The sequence below is a fragment of the Muntiacus reevesi genome, chromosome 20 (genome assembly GCF_963930625.1).
Source record: "Muntiacus reevesi chromosome 20, mMunRee1.1, whole genome shotgun sequence".
NCBI classification, from domain to species: domain Eukaryota; kingdom Metazoa; phylum Chordata; class Mammalia; order Artiodactyla; family Cervidae; genus Muntiacus; species Muntiacus reevesi.
The window spans coordinates 32,612,502-32,628,978 of NC_089268.1; the positions used below are offsets into that span (position 1 = coordinate 32,612,502).

Consider the following 16,477-nt stretch of genomic DNA (forward strand, 5'->3'; position numbering starts at 1 on the left):
CTGACGTAAGACATTGGGTTGGGTGGGTATGGGATTCACATTCCCTGTAGCTCTCTGATGAATCTTGCTCAGAATTCTAACAAGGTGGAGCTAAGTTGCCCAAGTTCATTACTGCCTCACCAAGGTGGACAAGGAGGAAGGTGGCTTTGGACAAGTTCTGGCTAATCACATTAAAGCAGAAGGTTGTAGGGTAGGTAGCAAAAGATAGCTCTTCAATGCATGCCCTTTGCTCTAGTTCTGTGTCTCTCTTTCCATCTTAAAGCTTGGAATGCAGGTGTGATGGCTGGAGCTTTAGAAACTGCCTTGGACCCTCGGAATAGTGCGAGGGTTGTTGGAAGGCTTGGCAATTTCTTGGGGTTGCTATACCAGCCCTAGACTGGATTTCCTGTAGTTCCACATCTGGACTGCTTCTTCATGAGAGAGAGAACTTGTTTCAGCCACTGTCCATTTGCGTTTTCTATTCTATAGAACTTAACTGAATCTTCAGGGGCACAATGAGTTGCTATCTTTAGAAAAAATGCAACCATAAAACCATCTGCTCTTTGTTTTGCTTTTTTTCCTGAATATTAATCGGAATTCTGTAACTTTCTGAATTACATTTTTATGTATTAGTCTGTTTAGCTTTTCTTTCCCCTTCTTGAGTCAGTTAGGTCATTTAGTTTCTTTTGAAAAAGTCATTTAATTAAGATTTTCAATTCTATTTGCACATAATTCTTCAAATTGCTCTCAAAATTATTATTCTAGTATGTGCCCTTTCATGTTTCTATTTTTTATGTATTCTCCTTTTGAGTAGAGCAGCCAATGGTTTATCTAACATAGTGGCATTCTTAACCTGAAAGGACTAGTAGGACTTATTTTTCTTTCTATAACTTGCCAGCATCAAAATCAACTTCTAGTTTTATCTTTATTATTCTTATAGTTTCCAAATATCTATTTTGTTAATTAAACTTATTTACTTTAATGTTTATTTTATCATCATTTTTTCTTGTTTAGCAATATAAGTGTTTAAGGATATAGAATTTTCTCTGAAAAAAAGTACTCTACTCTGGAAATCAAAGCTCTGAACCCATTGAAGAGGGATGGAGAGGACAAAGCAAAATCATTGCTATTATCTTGCTTTCCCCCAGTTCAGTGTGACCCTTTGGGGTATTTTTATAGTCATTATAACCATTTATTCAATGCAAATTTATTAACTATGCACAAAAAGTCCAGCACTGTTCTAGGTACAGGGAAATAGCAGTGAAGAAAAGAGACTACATTTCTGTCCTCATGAGATTTAGATTATATTCTGTATACTAGTTAAACCAAGGAGGAGACTTTGGTCTGTCCCTTACTCATCTGGGGGAGGCAGGAACAAAGGAGAATACTGATAGACCTGGAAATAGGGCCGGAGAGTGTCAGAGAAGGAGGCCTTTGGGAAGGTGAAGATGTGAGAGCCAGTGGCCATATTGTAAAAGGACACAACTCCAGCCTCGAAGTCCAGAAAAATCCCCACAACCAGGGGCTGCTCTGTCAGTTGAATGGAAGTTAGGGGATAAGTAAGCGCTACATAGCCTTCCTTGCACCGTCTGATGGCCCAGAATCCAGACTGAGGCGTCGGCAGCATGACAGTGTCCCTCTGAACATTTTCCATACAGACTCCTAAATCCCACCCAGTTCCTTCTCCCACATCTACTTCAAAGTAATGTTTCCCTGAAATGAAGCCTTCACAGCCCAGGATACAGGGCAAGGCACTAAATCTCCTAGAATTATCAAGCTTCTCCTGAGGGCATCCACGAGTCACTTGTCTCCCATCCTCAGACAGAATTAGTTCATAATGAGCTGTATCTGGATCCAGAGTCACGCTGACTGCAAACAAAAATAAGGACATGATTTTTGTAGCTGAGAGCACAGTTTATTTTAAATAAAACCAGCCTGTGTTCAGATCCAAGCATGGTTTCTTACTAACTTAGTAAGTTAGGCAGTCATGAGCTTAGGCAGTTCATTTTCTAAGCCTCAGTTTTGTTAAATATAAAGTGGAAATCATCATATCTGTCACCAAGATAAGTGCCCAATAAGTGGCAGTAATAATAATGATAACATCATCATCTTCTTCAACATCATCACCATCTTAGTCACTCAGAGAAGCCAAGGAGTAGGACTAACCATAGTTAACTTGATTAACTTCCTCTACAAAGTCCTTCCTCTCTCTTGGAGGACTTCTAGGAATCATGGAATATTGAAGCATAAATGAGCCCTTCCTCATCTCTACTTAATTACCATTTACACTGAGGATCAGAGAAGGAAAATGATACAACTGATGTCATAACTTGTTATTGGAAATCCCAGAATTTTACCCAGGCTTTAGGACATACACCTCAGCTCTTCTGTCTTGTTTCAGGTAATATTCTATAGGGATTATACAGAGTAATATACCTGACTAGAGTCAAGTAAGACAGAAAAAGGTATGATAAACTAAACTGTGATACTGACCAGCAGTGCAATTTTAAAAATGAAAAGTGGTAGTGGGGTGTTACAGCAAGAGAGTTAAGAACTACTATGTTACTGGGTTAAACACTGATCAGTTGGATTGTGGTAATAAAGGAAATCAAGTATTAGGAAAAACTTCCTGTGCTGGATGTTCTCCCTTTGCTCCTCCAGATCACTCTCTACCTTTCTCCAGCCTGCTCCATGTCCAGGAAGGGTAACCCGTCTGGACACCTCAACAAGGCTCCCTTCCCTCTGACTACTGTTTGGTTAAGCCAGTGGAAAGGACTAGAGGAGACCGTAGGGCAAAAAGAAGCAGAATTAGAAGTATTTAGTACCCCAAGTCCCTCCCTACTGGCTGATTTGGAGGGTCTGTGTTTGGTCACACTCTCCTTTAGCTACAGCTCCCTCTATCTGCTACTGAAACCCTGGGAAAGTGATGACTTCCTCCGTATTCCTAGCTTTGGGTTGCTTCACTGTTCCTTGTTAGCACTAAAATCCTTATCTTTGTAAACATCCCTTTATTAACTCTGTTCAGTGAGTCTTTATCATAAGCCAGACTCACAAAGTTTGGGGCTTCAATTAATATTCCCGGAATGATCCAGGAAAACCAAACTGAGAAAATCAAACTTTTACAGGTTAGTAAATCACCTGAAAGATGGTTGATTACTGAGCTCTTTGGAAATCAATCACAGACCTTGGTAGTGGTTGTTACTGTTGTTTGTCTTGATAAATTGAAGGGGAACTGAATATGGGTTCATTATCCTTATCGGAAACCCCTGGGGCCAAATGGGTTTTGAAATTCAGAATATTTTTGATGTTATAAAGGCAAGAAATACAGATGCTCTAATTAGACCCCTGGTAGGGTCTAAGGTGGGCTTCCCTCATAGCTCAGTTGGTAAAGAGTCCGCCTGCACTGCAGGAGGCCACAGTTCAGTTCCTAGGTTGGGAAGATCCCCTGGAGAAGGGATAGGCTACCCATTCCAGTATTCTTGGGCTTTCCTGTGGCTCAGCTGGTAAAGAATCCTCCCACAATGCATGAGACCTGGGTTCGATCCCTGGCTTGGGAAGATCCCCTGGAGAAGGGAAAGGCTACCCACTCCAGTATTCTGGCCTGAAGAATTCCATGAGCTGTATAGTCTATGGGGTCTCCAGAGTTGGACACGACTGCGTGACCTTCACTTTCACTTTTCAGAGTCTAAGGCAGTGTCTTGTAATCTAATGCATCAATATATCTGCAGTAAAACAGACTTTCAAACTAAGCAGGATAAATAGGGAGTTTAAATTCATTTCAGTTCAGTTCAGGTTTCATCTTGATGTCACTCAGACACTAAGGGAGCCTTCCATGATTCTGCCTCTTAGTGTTCATCTGTTCAGTTCAGTTCAGTTGCTCAGTCGTGTCTGATTCTTTTTGACCCCATGGACTGCAGCATGCCAGGTCTCCCTGTCCATCACCAACTCCTGGATTTTACTCAAACTCATGCCCATTTAGTCGGTAATGCCATCCAACCATCTCATTCTTTGTCGTCCCCTTCTCCTCCTGCCTTCAACTTTTCCCAGCATTAGGGTCTTTTCCAAGGAGTCAATTCTTTGCATCAGGTGGCCAAAGTATTGGAGTTTCAGCTTCAGCATCGGTCCTTCCAATGAATATTCAGGACTGATTTTCTTTAGGACGGACTGGTTGAATCTCCTTGCTGTCCAAGGGACTCTCAAGAATTTTCTCCAACACCACGGTTAAAAAGCATCAATTCTTCGGCGCTCAGCTTTCTTTATAGTCCAACTTTCATATCCATAAATGACTACTGGAAAAACCATAGCTTTGACTAGACAGAACTTTGTTGGCAAAGTAATGTCTCTGCTTTTTAATATGCTCTCTAGGGTGGTTATAAATTTTCTTCCAAGGAGCAAGTGTCTTTCAATTTCATGGCTGCAGTCACCATCTGCGGTGATTTTGGAGCCCAAAAAAGAGTCTGTCACTATTTCCACTGTTTCCCTATCTATTTGCCATGAAGTGATGGGACCAGATGCCATGATCTTGGTTTTCTGAATGTTGAGTTTTAAGCCAACTTTTTCACTCTCCTCTTTCACTTTCATCAAGAGGCTCCTTAGTTCTTCACTTTCTGCCATAAGGGTGGAGTTATCTGCATATCTGAGGTTATTGATATTTCTCCCAGCAACCTTGATTCCAGCTTGTGCTTCATCCAGTCCAGCATTTCTCATGATGTACTCTGCATATAAGTTAAATAAACAGGGTGACAATATACAGCTTTGAAGTACTCCTTTCCCAATTTGGAACCAGTCTGTTGTTCCATGTCCAGTTCTAACTGTTCTTGACCTGCATACAGATTTCTCAGGAGGCAGGTCAGGTGGTCTGGTATTCCCATCTCTAATTTTCCAGTTTGTTGTGACCCACACAAAGTCTTCGGCATAGTCAATAAAGCAAAAGTAGATATTTTTCTGGAACTCTCTTGCTTTTATTTTTTTTTTTTCTCTCTTGCTTTTTTGATGATCTAGCGGATGTTGGCAATTTGATCTCTTGTTCCTCTGCCTTTGCTAAATCCAGCTTGAACATCTGGAAGTTCACGGTTCATGTCTTGTTGAAGCCAGGCTTGGAGAATTTTGAGCATTACTTTGCTAGTGTGTGAGATGAGTGCAGTTGTGCATTCTTTGGCATTGCCTTTCTTTGGGCTTGGAATGAAAACTGACCTTTTCTAGTCCTGTGGCCACTGCTGAGTTTTCCAAATTTACTGGCATATTGAGTGTGGCACTTTCACAGCATCATCTTCTGGATTTGAAATAGCTCAACTGGAATTCCATCACCTCCACTAGCTTTGTTCGTAGTGATGCTTCCTAAGGCCCACTTGACTTCACATTCCAGGATGTCTGGCTCTAGGTGAGCGATCACACTGTCATGATTATCTGGGTCATGAAGATCTTTTTTGTATAATCCTTCTGTGTATTCTTGCCACCTCTTCTTAATATCTTCTGCTTCTGTTAGGTCCATACCATTTCTGTCCTTTATTGAGCCCATCTTTGCATGAAATGTTCCCTTGGTATTTCTAGTTTTCTTTGAAGAGTCTCTAGTCTTTCCTGTTCTGTTGTTTTCCTCTATTTCTTTGCATTGATCACTGAGGAAGGCTTTCTTATCTCTCCTTGCTATTCTTTGGAACTCTGCATTCAAATGGGTATATTTTTCCTATTCTCCTTTGCCTTTCGCTTCTCTTCTTTTCACAGCTATTTGTAAGGCCTCCTGAGACAACCATTTTGCCTTTTTGAATTTCTTTTTCTTGGGGATGGTCTTGATCACTGCCTCTGTACAATGTCGTGAAACTCCATCCATAGTTCTTCAGACACTCTGTCTATCAGATCTAATCCCTTGAATCTATCTGTCACTTCCACTGTATAATCATTAGGGATTTGATTTAGGTCATACCTAAATTGTCTAGTGGTTTTCCCTACTTTTTCCAATTTAAGTCTGAATTTGGCACTAAGGAGTTCATGATCTGAGCTACAGCCAGCTCCCAGTCTTATTTTTGCTGACTGTATAGAGCTTCTCCATCTTTGGCTCAAAGAATATAATCAATCTGATTTCTATATTCATCCATGTGTAGAGTCTTCTCTTGTATTTTTGGAAGAGGGTATTTGCTATGACCAGTGCATTCTCTTGGCAGAACTCTATTAGCCTTTGCCCTGCTTCATTCTGTACTCCAAGGCCAAATTTGCCTGCTACTCCAGGTATTTCTTGACTTCCTACTTTTGCATTCCAGTCCCCTGTAATGAAAAGGACATCTTTTTGGGGTGTTAGTTCTAGAAGGTCTTGTAAATCTTCATAGAACTGTTCAACTTCAATTTCTTCAGCATTACTGGTCAAGGCATAGACTTAGATTACTGTGATATTGAATGGTTTGCCTTGGAAACAAACAGATCATTTTGTCATTTTTGAGACTGCATCTGAGTACTGCATTTCAGACTCTTTTGTTGACTATGATGGCTGCTCCATTTCTTCTAAGGAATTCTTGCCCACAGTAGTAGATATAATGGTCATCTGAGTTAAATTCACCTATTCCACTCTGTTTTAGTTTGCTGTTTCCTAAAGTGTCAGTGTTCACTTTTGCCATCTCTTATTTGACCACTTCCAATTTGCCTTGATTCATGGACCTAACATTCCAGGTTACTATGCCATATTGCTCTTTACAGCATTGGACTTTACTTCCATCACCAGTCACATCCACAGCTGGGTGTTGTTTTTGCTTTGGCTCCATCTCTTCATTCTTTCTGGAATTTTTCCCCCCACTGATCTCCAGTAGCATATTGGGCACCTACTGACCTGGGGAGTTCATATTTTTTGCCTTTTTGCCTTTTCATATTGTCCATGAGGTCCTCAAGGTAAGAATACTGAAGTGGTTTGCCATTCCTTTCTCCAGTGGACCATGTTTTGTCAGAACTCTCCACCATGATCCGTCCATCTTGGGTGGCCCTAGATGGCATGGTTCATAGTTTCATTACCCTCATTAGTGTTCATACTCTTATGGAATTCCTTCCCTTTGATTGTGGGCAGGACCTGTGAATTTTTTTCTGACCAGTAGACTATGGCAATAATAATGAGATGTGACTATATTTCACTCTATGAGCCTCTTTCTTTCTGGTAGACTTGCTCTAGGGACTTTCAGTCTCTCTCTCTCTCTCTCTCTCTCTCTCTCTCTCTCTCTCTCTCTCGCTTATTCTGAAGAAATAATTAGCCGAGGTAGGAGGCCCAAGTGCAAGCAGCTGAAGGGTGGCTTCTAGAATCCAAGGCAGCCTCCAGCCAGCAGTCAGCAACAAGCCAGAGCCCTAAGTGCCAAACCCAAAAGAAATAAATTCTGCCAACAACCTGAGTGAGCTTGTAAGAGGATTCTTTCCCAGTCTAGCTTCCAGATAAGAACACAGCCAGGTCAACGCCTCAGCTGCAGCCTTGTGAGACCCTAAGCAAAGGACCCAAGTGGGTCTGCACAGATAACCAGTATCCCATGTCCCTGTCTAAGCACTGGAGAAAACTAACAAGAGAGAGTGACAGCTACACTAAAGATATCTGAATGACCCCTCTGGCTGCGAGCCTACCTGGGGACAGGTGATAAACTTCATTACCACTTAAGGTCCCGTCTATCTGTAGGATTTAGGGCTTCTTCACATACCTTGATGTCTCCTTAACATTTTCTTTACATCAAAGTAAAGCTCCGAAACATTGCACACTGTATGAAGGTCCAAAGAGAGGGCCTCTGGTTGTTCTAGCTTCACAGCGCAACTCCTAGAATAAGCAGAAAGCAAGACTTCTTCAGTGTAAATTCCATTCAGCTCTGTATACCCACACCTTTTCCCCTCCTGAACTCATATAGGACTCACCTGCTCAAAGTATCTTTCACATCCTATGAAGAAAGAAAGACAAAAGATAAGTGTGGGAACATCAATATTTCATGGGACTTGGCATGTGAGACTGTTCTCTGTAAACACTCCTTCCAAAGAAATAAAAAGCTAATCCTGGCCTTAGATATTGATGAACACCCAGAGACGATGGTTTCCATCCTGGCCCCATGGGATAGTCAGCATATCAGGGTGTTTATCTGTTACCTTCCTTGCTGAGCTCTGTGGGGAGCTGCAGTGTCTACAATCATGTCTCCCTGTGATGTGGAAGAAGGCCAGGAGCTTTGCCCCATGCTCCCTCTGGAAAGATTTGCTTTCAGTGACCTCATTTCCTTCAGAGTGAGCCTGTGTTAGAGACACTTATTGCAAAGGTCCAAAAGGGTGAACCCAGCCTTAAGGCCCTGAGACTGGGCCACTATGGTGGTAGCAGCAGGTATCATATGGTGGTGGGGCATCAAACTATATTCTCATCCTTACAGTGTGACCCCTAGTTCTGTTAGTAGGAACAGGAAAAAAACAGCTACAATCATAGTTTAGTTTATTAATGGGCTGCATCCAAAAGAGCTCTGGAGGGCTCTACAAGCAAATCAAGGAGAAAGTTATCACTCATTTTGACTGCCCCACTTTGTCACCCATCAGTCATCTGAAGGGGTATTTCAGAAGACACTCTCACAGTCAGAGCTGTGTAAACATGGTACAGAAACAAATGGTAGCCAAAGTTGTCCCATGGTTCCATTTGGCCAAGGAACCCACCATAGCCATATTATTTCTAATTCACCTAAAGGCACTCTATGGACTGGTGGGGGCCACCTGCAAACATTGACGTGTATCTAAAAGGAACATTACTTTAAATTCCCTATACTAATGTGCCATTTTTGAGTGAACAGGCAAGCCTCACCAAGCTTCCCATGGTTCCTCACCATTCTCCTGCTAAAAGGTCAAAAACAAATACCTTCCCTCCTTTCTCCAAGTGCATAGTCTTACCTGAAGCAATTTCTGGGCTGAGCCCTGACATTTATTCTCTAGTTCCAGGATGTGGTTCTGGAGTTCATGGTTCTTCTGTTCAAGTTTGGCCTTATTGTCCCTCAGTCTCCTCAGAGTTTGCTCTTTTTCTTCCTCCAGTTTCCATAGATAAGATTTCTCTTCCTCATGAAGGAAGCTCTGGAGAGTCTTAAAGTCAGACTGGATTTTTTGTTTCTGAGCCTCTATCTTCTCCTTGAGTCAGGAAAAGTGGAAACAAACCAAATGCCCATTGATGGATGAACTGATAAACAATATGCAATATATAGACACACTGCAATACTATTCAGTCTTAAAAAGGAATGGCATTCTGATACATGCTACAACATGAATGAATCTTAAAGACGTTATACTAAGTGAAATAAGCCAGAAACAAAGAGCAAATATTTTATGATTCCACTTATATGAGATACTTAAAGTAGTCAAATTCATAGAGACAGAAAGTAGAGTAGTGGTTACCAGGAGTTGGGAGGAGGAAGGAATGGAACTGTACACATACAAATAGTTAAACAGTACATTTTGTTATGTATATTTTAACACATACACACACAAAAGTAAGTTTGCTCAGCTACCATAAGATTATTTTCCCATGACTGATTCAAGCTGGAAAATTGTCCCACTGTAGAGTCATGCCTGGAAGGCAGATACTCAGATGTGGGAGAGGTTATCACAATTCTCTAGAATCACCCTATTTCCTTATTCAACCAACATGCAAAAGAGATGGGCAGGAGTGATAAATAATTTAATCGTGGGACTAAACCCAAGGTCAAAAATTTTTTAAAGTTAAAAAGATAAAAATGAGTTTTTATTTGAGATGTAAGAAGGTAGCTCTGAGTCTGAGAGGATTTCTTGAAACAAAAGCTTACAGTGAACATCACCAAGGCTGGACTTTAAGGCATCCAAGCTAACAGGAGAGTCCATTATTCTCAGCAGTGGGAGGTCTGGGTAGCAGACTTTTGTCATAGTTAACTATGAAATAGTTATCCATCAACCCGGGTCCATGTACTCAACCTTATGTGTAAGAGCGACAGAAACCAAATGATACAGCTTGTCAGACTCAGCTTTCATTTGGTGAGAGAAGAATTGCAATCTCCATGGATGATTTCTCAATTCATACAGTGTTTTGATGGCTGTGATGTTGTGGTTGAAGGGTCATTGATGGGGTTTCCGTTTATATATTAGTTGTAATCAAGATCCTCCCCACTACCTAAGATCCCAGAAATGAGAGAGGTAAGGTTTAACAACCATACCTAAAGGATTGGAGCAGAGAGGTTGGAAGGTTGGATGAGACCTCTGAAAGAGGCAAAATGTCTCACTGGCATGTGGGATTTGTCTGCAAGTTGATGAATTACACAAATATTCTGTAAAGCAATGCATCTCTGATCAGGGGGAGGCTGGTCAGTCATGAAAATAGTCTTATAGACCTGAGAGTCTGCAGTAATAAGTGTGTAGGTTCTTGGAGCACTTGGATCTTCCTTATAATCCAAGTAGATTTCCTTCATCAGCTTCATGAGCTTCAGTAATACGAATCTCACCTGGAGTGATTCTGTTTTCTTAGCAGTCACAAAGGTTGATTTCTGAACTTGTAAGGCTGAGAGCCACACCCTGTACTGTGGTACACGTGCCCTGTACGGCAGTATGTGTGCCACGGCAATCAGGTTGATAAGGCCTTCAAATCAAGAAGGTACTTTGACATATTAAGAACTGAAACTCAGTGAAGAATGACTCTAGGTAAACAGGCATACCAGTTCTGCTTCTCCTGACTGAGGTTTCAGAATTCTAGTCAACTACTACTGAAAGGTTGACAGGGTTGGAGATAAATTCTCATAGATTTTAGACAACGAGGGGCATAAAACCAGTGGTTTCTCTTTGGATTTTGTCTATTTGGTCTGGTTTAGTGACAATAAGCTTTCACTATATTTTGCCCAATCACCCTCTATATCTGAGCTCTAGGATGGAAAATAGCCTGAGATCAGTAAGCCCAAACTCTTACATTCCATTTGGTTATTTGCTCTGCCGTGAACGTCTGCAGGTTCATACATCCCTCTTGAAGTTGCCTCAATTTTGTCACAGCTTGCTGGAGCTTTTCCTGAAGGAAAAATTGAGTGAATAAAGTTTATTCAACATTTCTTTCATTAGCCACCTAAGGGGCAGCCCAGCCCTCCAAGACTACTAGAATAAAACTGAATATGTATTGAGTCCTCACACTTGCCAGGAAGCATGCTAAGGACTGTGTTTTGCTGTTGTTGTTCAGTCACTAAGTCATGTCCCATTCTTTGCGACCCCATGGACTGTAGCCTGCCAGGCTCCTCTCTCCAAGGGAGTTCCCAGGCGAGATTACTGGAGTTGGTTACCATTTCCTTCTCCGGGGGAACTTCCCAACCCAAAGATCAAACTGCATCTCCTACATTGGCAGGCAGATTCTTTACCACTGAGCCATCAGGGAAGCCCAAGGGTTGTATATGCAGTAACATATTTGATTCCCTTGGCAATCCTGAGAAGTTAGTAGGATTTTTAACATCATTTCTATGCTGCAGAAACAGGCTTAGAAAGGGGATAAATAACTTCCTCAAAATGCTGTAACTGGTGGGTGGTTGGATTGTGATTTCAGTTCATCTGTTGACCCTGAGTCTGAGCTATATCCACTACCACTAACAGTCTTGCCGGGGAAATGATGCACATAAAACAAGATAATAATCACCTAAAAATATTTTATTTAATAATGTACTGACCCAAACAGAACCAATGCCAGAGTGTTTGGCACACAGGGTACTTTGTATGTATTATGGTGAGTCAAGAAGGAAAGATCAGGCTGCCAGCCAAAGTTATTAGAAACAGTTAATGGAGGAGGAGGGCTCTGAGGCCTGTTGAAAAATGGTATCATGAAACCATTTTAAAGCGACTTAGTATCCATATCAAGCTTTTAGGTTATTTTTCAAAACAGTGTCTCACATTTTCATGGAAAGCAAGTTTAAGCTAAATCAAATTGCTAGCTGTGATCAATACTAAAAGAATCGGCTCCTGTCCTAAACCCAGTAAGTATACTCATTAATTCTTTTGTGCTGTGAACAAAGGGCTCTGCAGAACTTGTTAGCAAGTCAGTATTGCAGTTGCTATGTGCCAAATGCTATTCTAAGCTTTACATGTATTACGTCCTTAAGCCTTATAACAACCTCCTGAGCATGTATGTTGGGGAGGAAGGGAACTACTCTTATCCCCATTCACAGGTAGGGAAACCAGGGCATGAAGACATTAAATAACTTGCTCAAAGCCACCCATCTAATAAGTAGCTGAACTAAGATTTCAAACTAAGCAGTCTGACTCTCTAGGCTTAGAACCATCACCCCATGGTGCTTCTTTTACTACTTGGTGGGAAAATAATTCCAATGGGAATATCCCCATTACAGCAATTAACTGCTCCATGGAGTTTAAGGAAGAGCTGCCATGTGCTGAGTGGTGGTCAGTATTGGCATATACAGTTGGAGGACTCAGAACCTTAATAGATGATCAACTCCAATTCATGGAAGGGGGGTTCAAGGAGCTCACACTGAGGACAACAATCTTCTCAAATCTAGGCAGGACAGTACTCTTGCCTAGAAAATCCCATGGACAGAGGAGCCTGGTAGGCTGCAGTCCATGGGGTCGCTGCGAGTCGGACATGACTGAGCGACTTCACTTTCACTTTTCAGTTTCACGAGTTGGAGAAGGAAATGGCAACCCATTCCAGTGTTCTTGCCTGGAGAATCCCAGGGATGGGGGAGCCTGGTGGGTTGCCATCTATGGGATCACACAGAGTCGGACACGACTGAAGCGACTTAGCAGCAGTAGCAGCAGCAGGCAGGACAGAGAAGGAATAAGGCAGCAGGACTATGCCCACTAGGTTCCATGATAGGAAAGGTCAGCCTTCCTCTACATGATTTTTAAAAAATGGTTTTGTCTTTTTATTGGAATATAATTGCTTTACAATGTTGTCAGTTTCTGCTGTACAAAATCATGAATCAGTCATTTGTATATATGCATCCTCTCCTTCTTGAGCATCCCTCCCACCGCCCCCCACCCCCTCCATTCCACCTATCTAGGTCATCATCACAGAGCACAGAGCTGAGCTCCCTCTGCTATATAGCACCTTCTTGCTAGCTGTCTGTTTTATACATTAGTACTGTATTTTGAGTGAGTATATGCTTTTGAGTGGGAAACTCAGGAGTTGCTCAAAACCTCACACTCTGCTTTATCCTTGATGACCAATCACTTCCAAATCCTTCCTCTCTCACTCTTTCCTAAATCTGACTTAGAACTGATCTCTTCCCACTTCTCACAGGAATAATCTGAATTTTACTACTTAGTATTCCTTTCATTGTATCAGTACAAGAATGTTCTTTTCATTGTTAAGCTGATCCTTCACTCTGCAAATGAAAATCCCCTCATGGCCAGGACTACTCTGGGCTAGGATGCAGACCTGATTTTCATTCCCATAACATCACTTGCCTCCCCTGCACACCCCCCTGGCCTAGTCACAGCAAGTCAGGTATGCTCCCATTGCTGTGCCTTTGCACATGTGGTCCCCTCTGTCTAGAATGTCCTCTCCCTTCTCCATACTTCTATTAATATATTTGGTTAATTTTTATGTACTCTTCAAGAATCATTCTTGGGAAGATTCCTCAGTTACTACTCCACACCCCTTAGTGCTCTGCTCCACTATCCAAACCAGGGGATTCCAGGCAGCCTTTTTGCTGATTTGTCTTTCCTATTAGACTGTAAGATACCTAAAAGGTGGTGTGTCTTTGACCCCTGTGTTTTCAGACTCTATCCCGTGGTCTTGCACATTGTTGTTTCTCAAATCACACACATGGTATGAAGCAATAAAACATGCAGTTGTGCACTGGAGCACATGGCATTCTAACGCAGGGAGGAGTTCATCAGAGCCAGAAAGGATAGGGACAAAAGTGACCTTTGGGACTTGATTTAGTGAGGACCCATCCTTCTACTTTTCAGAAGAATGACATGATGTAAGCTATATCTCAGGATCCTAGTCTTGGGTTTCAGGCCAAGTAAATCTCAGGTCTCAGGGAGCAACATGAGGCCAAGTACTCGCCGAAGCCCTGTGAGCCACCACTCACCTTATAGCCTTGGCATGCTTCTTCCACCAGAGCTGTGGCATGCCCTTTGTGCTGTGGTCCACGATCACAGAGCCAGCAGATGAGCTGGCCCTCGTCTTCACAGAACAGGTGGAGCTTCTCTCCATGTTCCTCACATGACATTTCCTGGTCCATCTCCTTGATGACTTCAATGAGATTTCCCAGCTGCTTGTTGGGTCGGAGGCTCGCCATGTTGAATGGTGCTCGACACTGGGGACAGCAGAATGTATTCTGCCATGGTTGCATCTGGCAGCAGCTCACTATGCACGCGTGGCAGTAGCTGTGTCCACAGTTGATGCTCACTGCATTAGTCATCAGGTGCAGGCAGATGGAGCAGGTGGCTTCCTCCCTCATCTTCTTTGAGGCCATGGCTTTTCCTGAAAAGCTCCAATATTGAATCCAGAGCCAGAGATGAAGTGATTAGAATTTTCCCACAGTGATGGAACTTTACCTCTCCTGAGTCTCTGTCCAATGCACTGGTTGCCACTGGTTTCAACAGGTCATGGAGTCTTCTCTAGAGAGAGAAGAAATAGGTTGGAATTTAGAAGATGCATCAAATGTAGCTGTGTTGTGGAATATGATCGTGACTATTACATGTGGCCCCTTTAATTACAATTAAATAGAATTTAAAATTCTGTTTCTCACACCTCTTAGCCATATTTAAATTGCTTAATAGCTGCAGGTGATTGGTGGCTATATGAAAGTCCATATGAAAGCCCAGATAGAGAACATTCCATCATTGTGAAAAGTTTTCACTGACAGAGGGAGAGAAACCAGACTGATTTCCTCAACCAAAGCTGCAGCAAGAGCGAGAACTCAGTGAGGGACTGCTAAAGTCTTTCCCCCTCTAATGAACATCAAGAATAATTAGTACCAGAATTGTTTCTTTGTAACTTGTAGTAACACTTAGGTAAAGAGGTGGTCTATTAAAGATTTGATTGAGACAATCAAATTCGACTCTAATTAAACCCTCACTCCTAACCCACAAAGAACAAAAGACACCATAATAAAGTCCCTAGTGGAAACCTAACTGGATGATAATGAAAGTAAAAAAGAGAACCAGAAGAACAAGTAAAGAAAGCAAGTTCTTTTTCCCCCTCCCTGACCTGAGAAAAAGAGAATTGGAAAGAGAGCTGGGAAGAGAAGGGGAGCAGAACTCCTTGACAGCTAGGGAGGTGACTGTCTTCCCCAGGCAGGACTTGTCTCTCAGAAGTTCAGAGTGACTGGAACACAGGGAGTTTGCAGAATCCAGGATAGGGGAAGGTGAGAAGCAGATGAGAAGGCAGGGCCTCTCAACCCTGAGGGCTTAACCCCTAGGGACCTGACAACCAATAGACAAAAGGAGTCTCACCCACAGCTTAGACCCCTGCTTCCCCATTCCTGGGAGTTTGTCAGGGAGGGCAGCAGAGGATGAAGGAAGTTGAGAGTGGCCTTTCCTTTGAACTGACAGGGCCAGAATCAAAAGCAAGGATTCAACTAAAGTTACTGGACAGGCTATGTCCCTCTAGTAACCAGGACCAGTCTCTTGGATCCAAAGAGAATTTGTCCTGGAGATTTCTGTTCTTTGGCTGTTTATCTCCCCCAAGCAAAAAACTAGGCTCCTCTCTGCCACTGGTGCTGTGCTCCTGGGGGGAGAAGGACTTCCCCTCCTCTGGGGCCCCAGGGTGCCTGACCTGGACCTTCACTCACCTCACATTCTGTATCTTCAGAGATTTGACATGGAGTCTGGCGAAAAAGAAAGCAGACCGGGTGTGAGAGCCATGAAGCAAAGGCCTGGCTATTTTCAGAGTTCCAGCAACTGTTATCAGGAAACAACGCCCCTCTGACTCTCCCATCCCGCCGCCCATCAACACACACACACCCATAAGCCCACACTCTTACGCACCCAGCCTCCCCCATCCTCCTCCTCCAACACACGTCTCCTATCCCTCCGTGGAGAAAACATGGGTCTGACCTTTTCCACTCCCTTCTCCACACAGCAGACAGTCACATATTCGCTGCCAGTTCCCTCCACAGCTGCCGGTTCCTGAGGTCTGGGTGAGGAAGTTAACTACACACCAAAGTGAAACTATTTCAGAAGGCGGGGCTCTATAAGATCCGGGGTGGAACTGGTAGCTGCCCGTTCCTGAGGTCTGGGTGAGGAAGTTAACTACATACAAAAGTGAAACTATTTCAGAAGGCGGGGCTCTATAAGATCCGGGGTGGAAACTGGTGAAATGGCCCGTATCTTTGGCACTCAGCTTGTACTGAAAGGGAGGGGAGATGGTAGGAAAAATATTTTTCTTTTACAGAGATAAAAAGAAGGAACAAATTAATAATTCAGTAAAACTCTTTTGTAACCCCACCACAGAGGATTTAAAAGTCCAAAGTCTGCAGAGTTTAGAGACCCTGACTTGAAATCTTTCTACTGTTGCCACTAACCCCCTTGGGGTTTATAAGCCATCCTGGCTGATGTTATG

General features: G+C 42.7%; 1 protein-coding gene across 2 annotated transcripts; it reads right to left on the bottom strand.

Annotated features, from left to right (window-relative positions):
* Positions 1-1,170: 1,170 nt before the first annotated feature.
* Positions 1,171-16,158, bottom strand: TRIM38 (tripartite motif containing 38). Of its 2 annotated transcripts, XM_065913388.1 has the most exons (8): positions 15,973-16,158; positions 15,708-15,743; positions 14,001-14,532; positions 10,877-10,972; positions 8,848-9,078; positions 7,846-7,868; positions 7,638-7,750; positions 1,171-1,848 (listed from the first exon to the last, which is right to left on the bottom strand). In XM_065913388.1, the coding sequence occupies exons 3-8, from the start codon at positions 14,385-14,387 to the stop codon at positions 1,331-1,333; spliced, it is 1,368 nt and encodes a 455-aa protein (XP_065769460.1). In that variant the 5' UTR covers positions 14,388-14,532; positions 15,708-15,743; positions 15,973-16,158; the 3' UTR covers positions 1,171-1,330. The 2 variants fall into 2 exon arrangements, with proteins under 2 accessions (XP_065769460.1, XP_065769461.1); XM_065913389.1 differs by lacking the exon at positions 15,708-15,743.
* Between the last annotated feature and the right edge of the window lie 319 nt (positions 16,159-16,477).

Coding starts and splice junctions, on each gene's coding strand:
- TRIM38 (XM_065913389.1), bottom strand. CDS start 14,387: ATGGCCTCAAAGAAGATGAGGGAGGAAGCCACCTGCTCCATCTGCCTG. Junction 7,869..8,847: donor CAGCCCAGAAATTGCTTCAG/GTAAGACTATGC, acceptor CTTTCTTCATAG/GATGTGAAAGATACTTTGAG. Junction 1,849..7,637: donor AATGTTAAGGAGACATCAAG/GTATGTGAAGAA, acceptor TTTTGTTTGCAG/TCAGCGTGACTCTGGATCCA.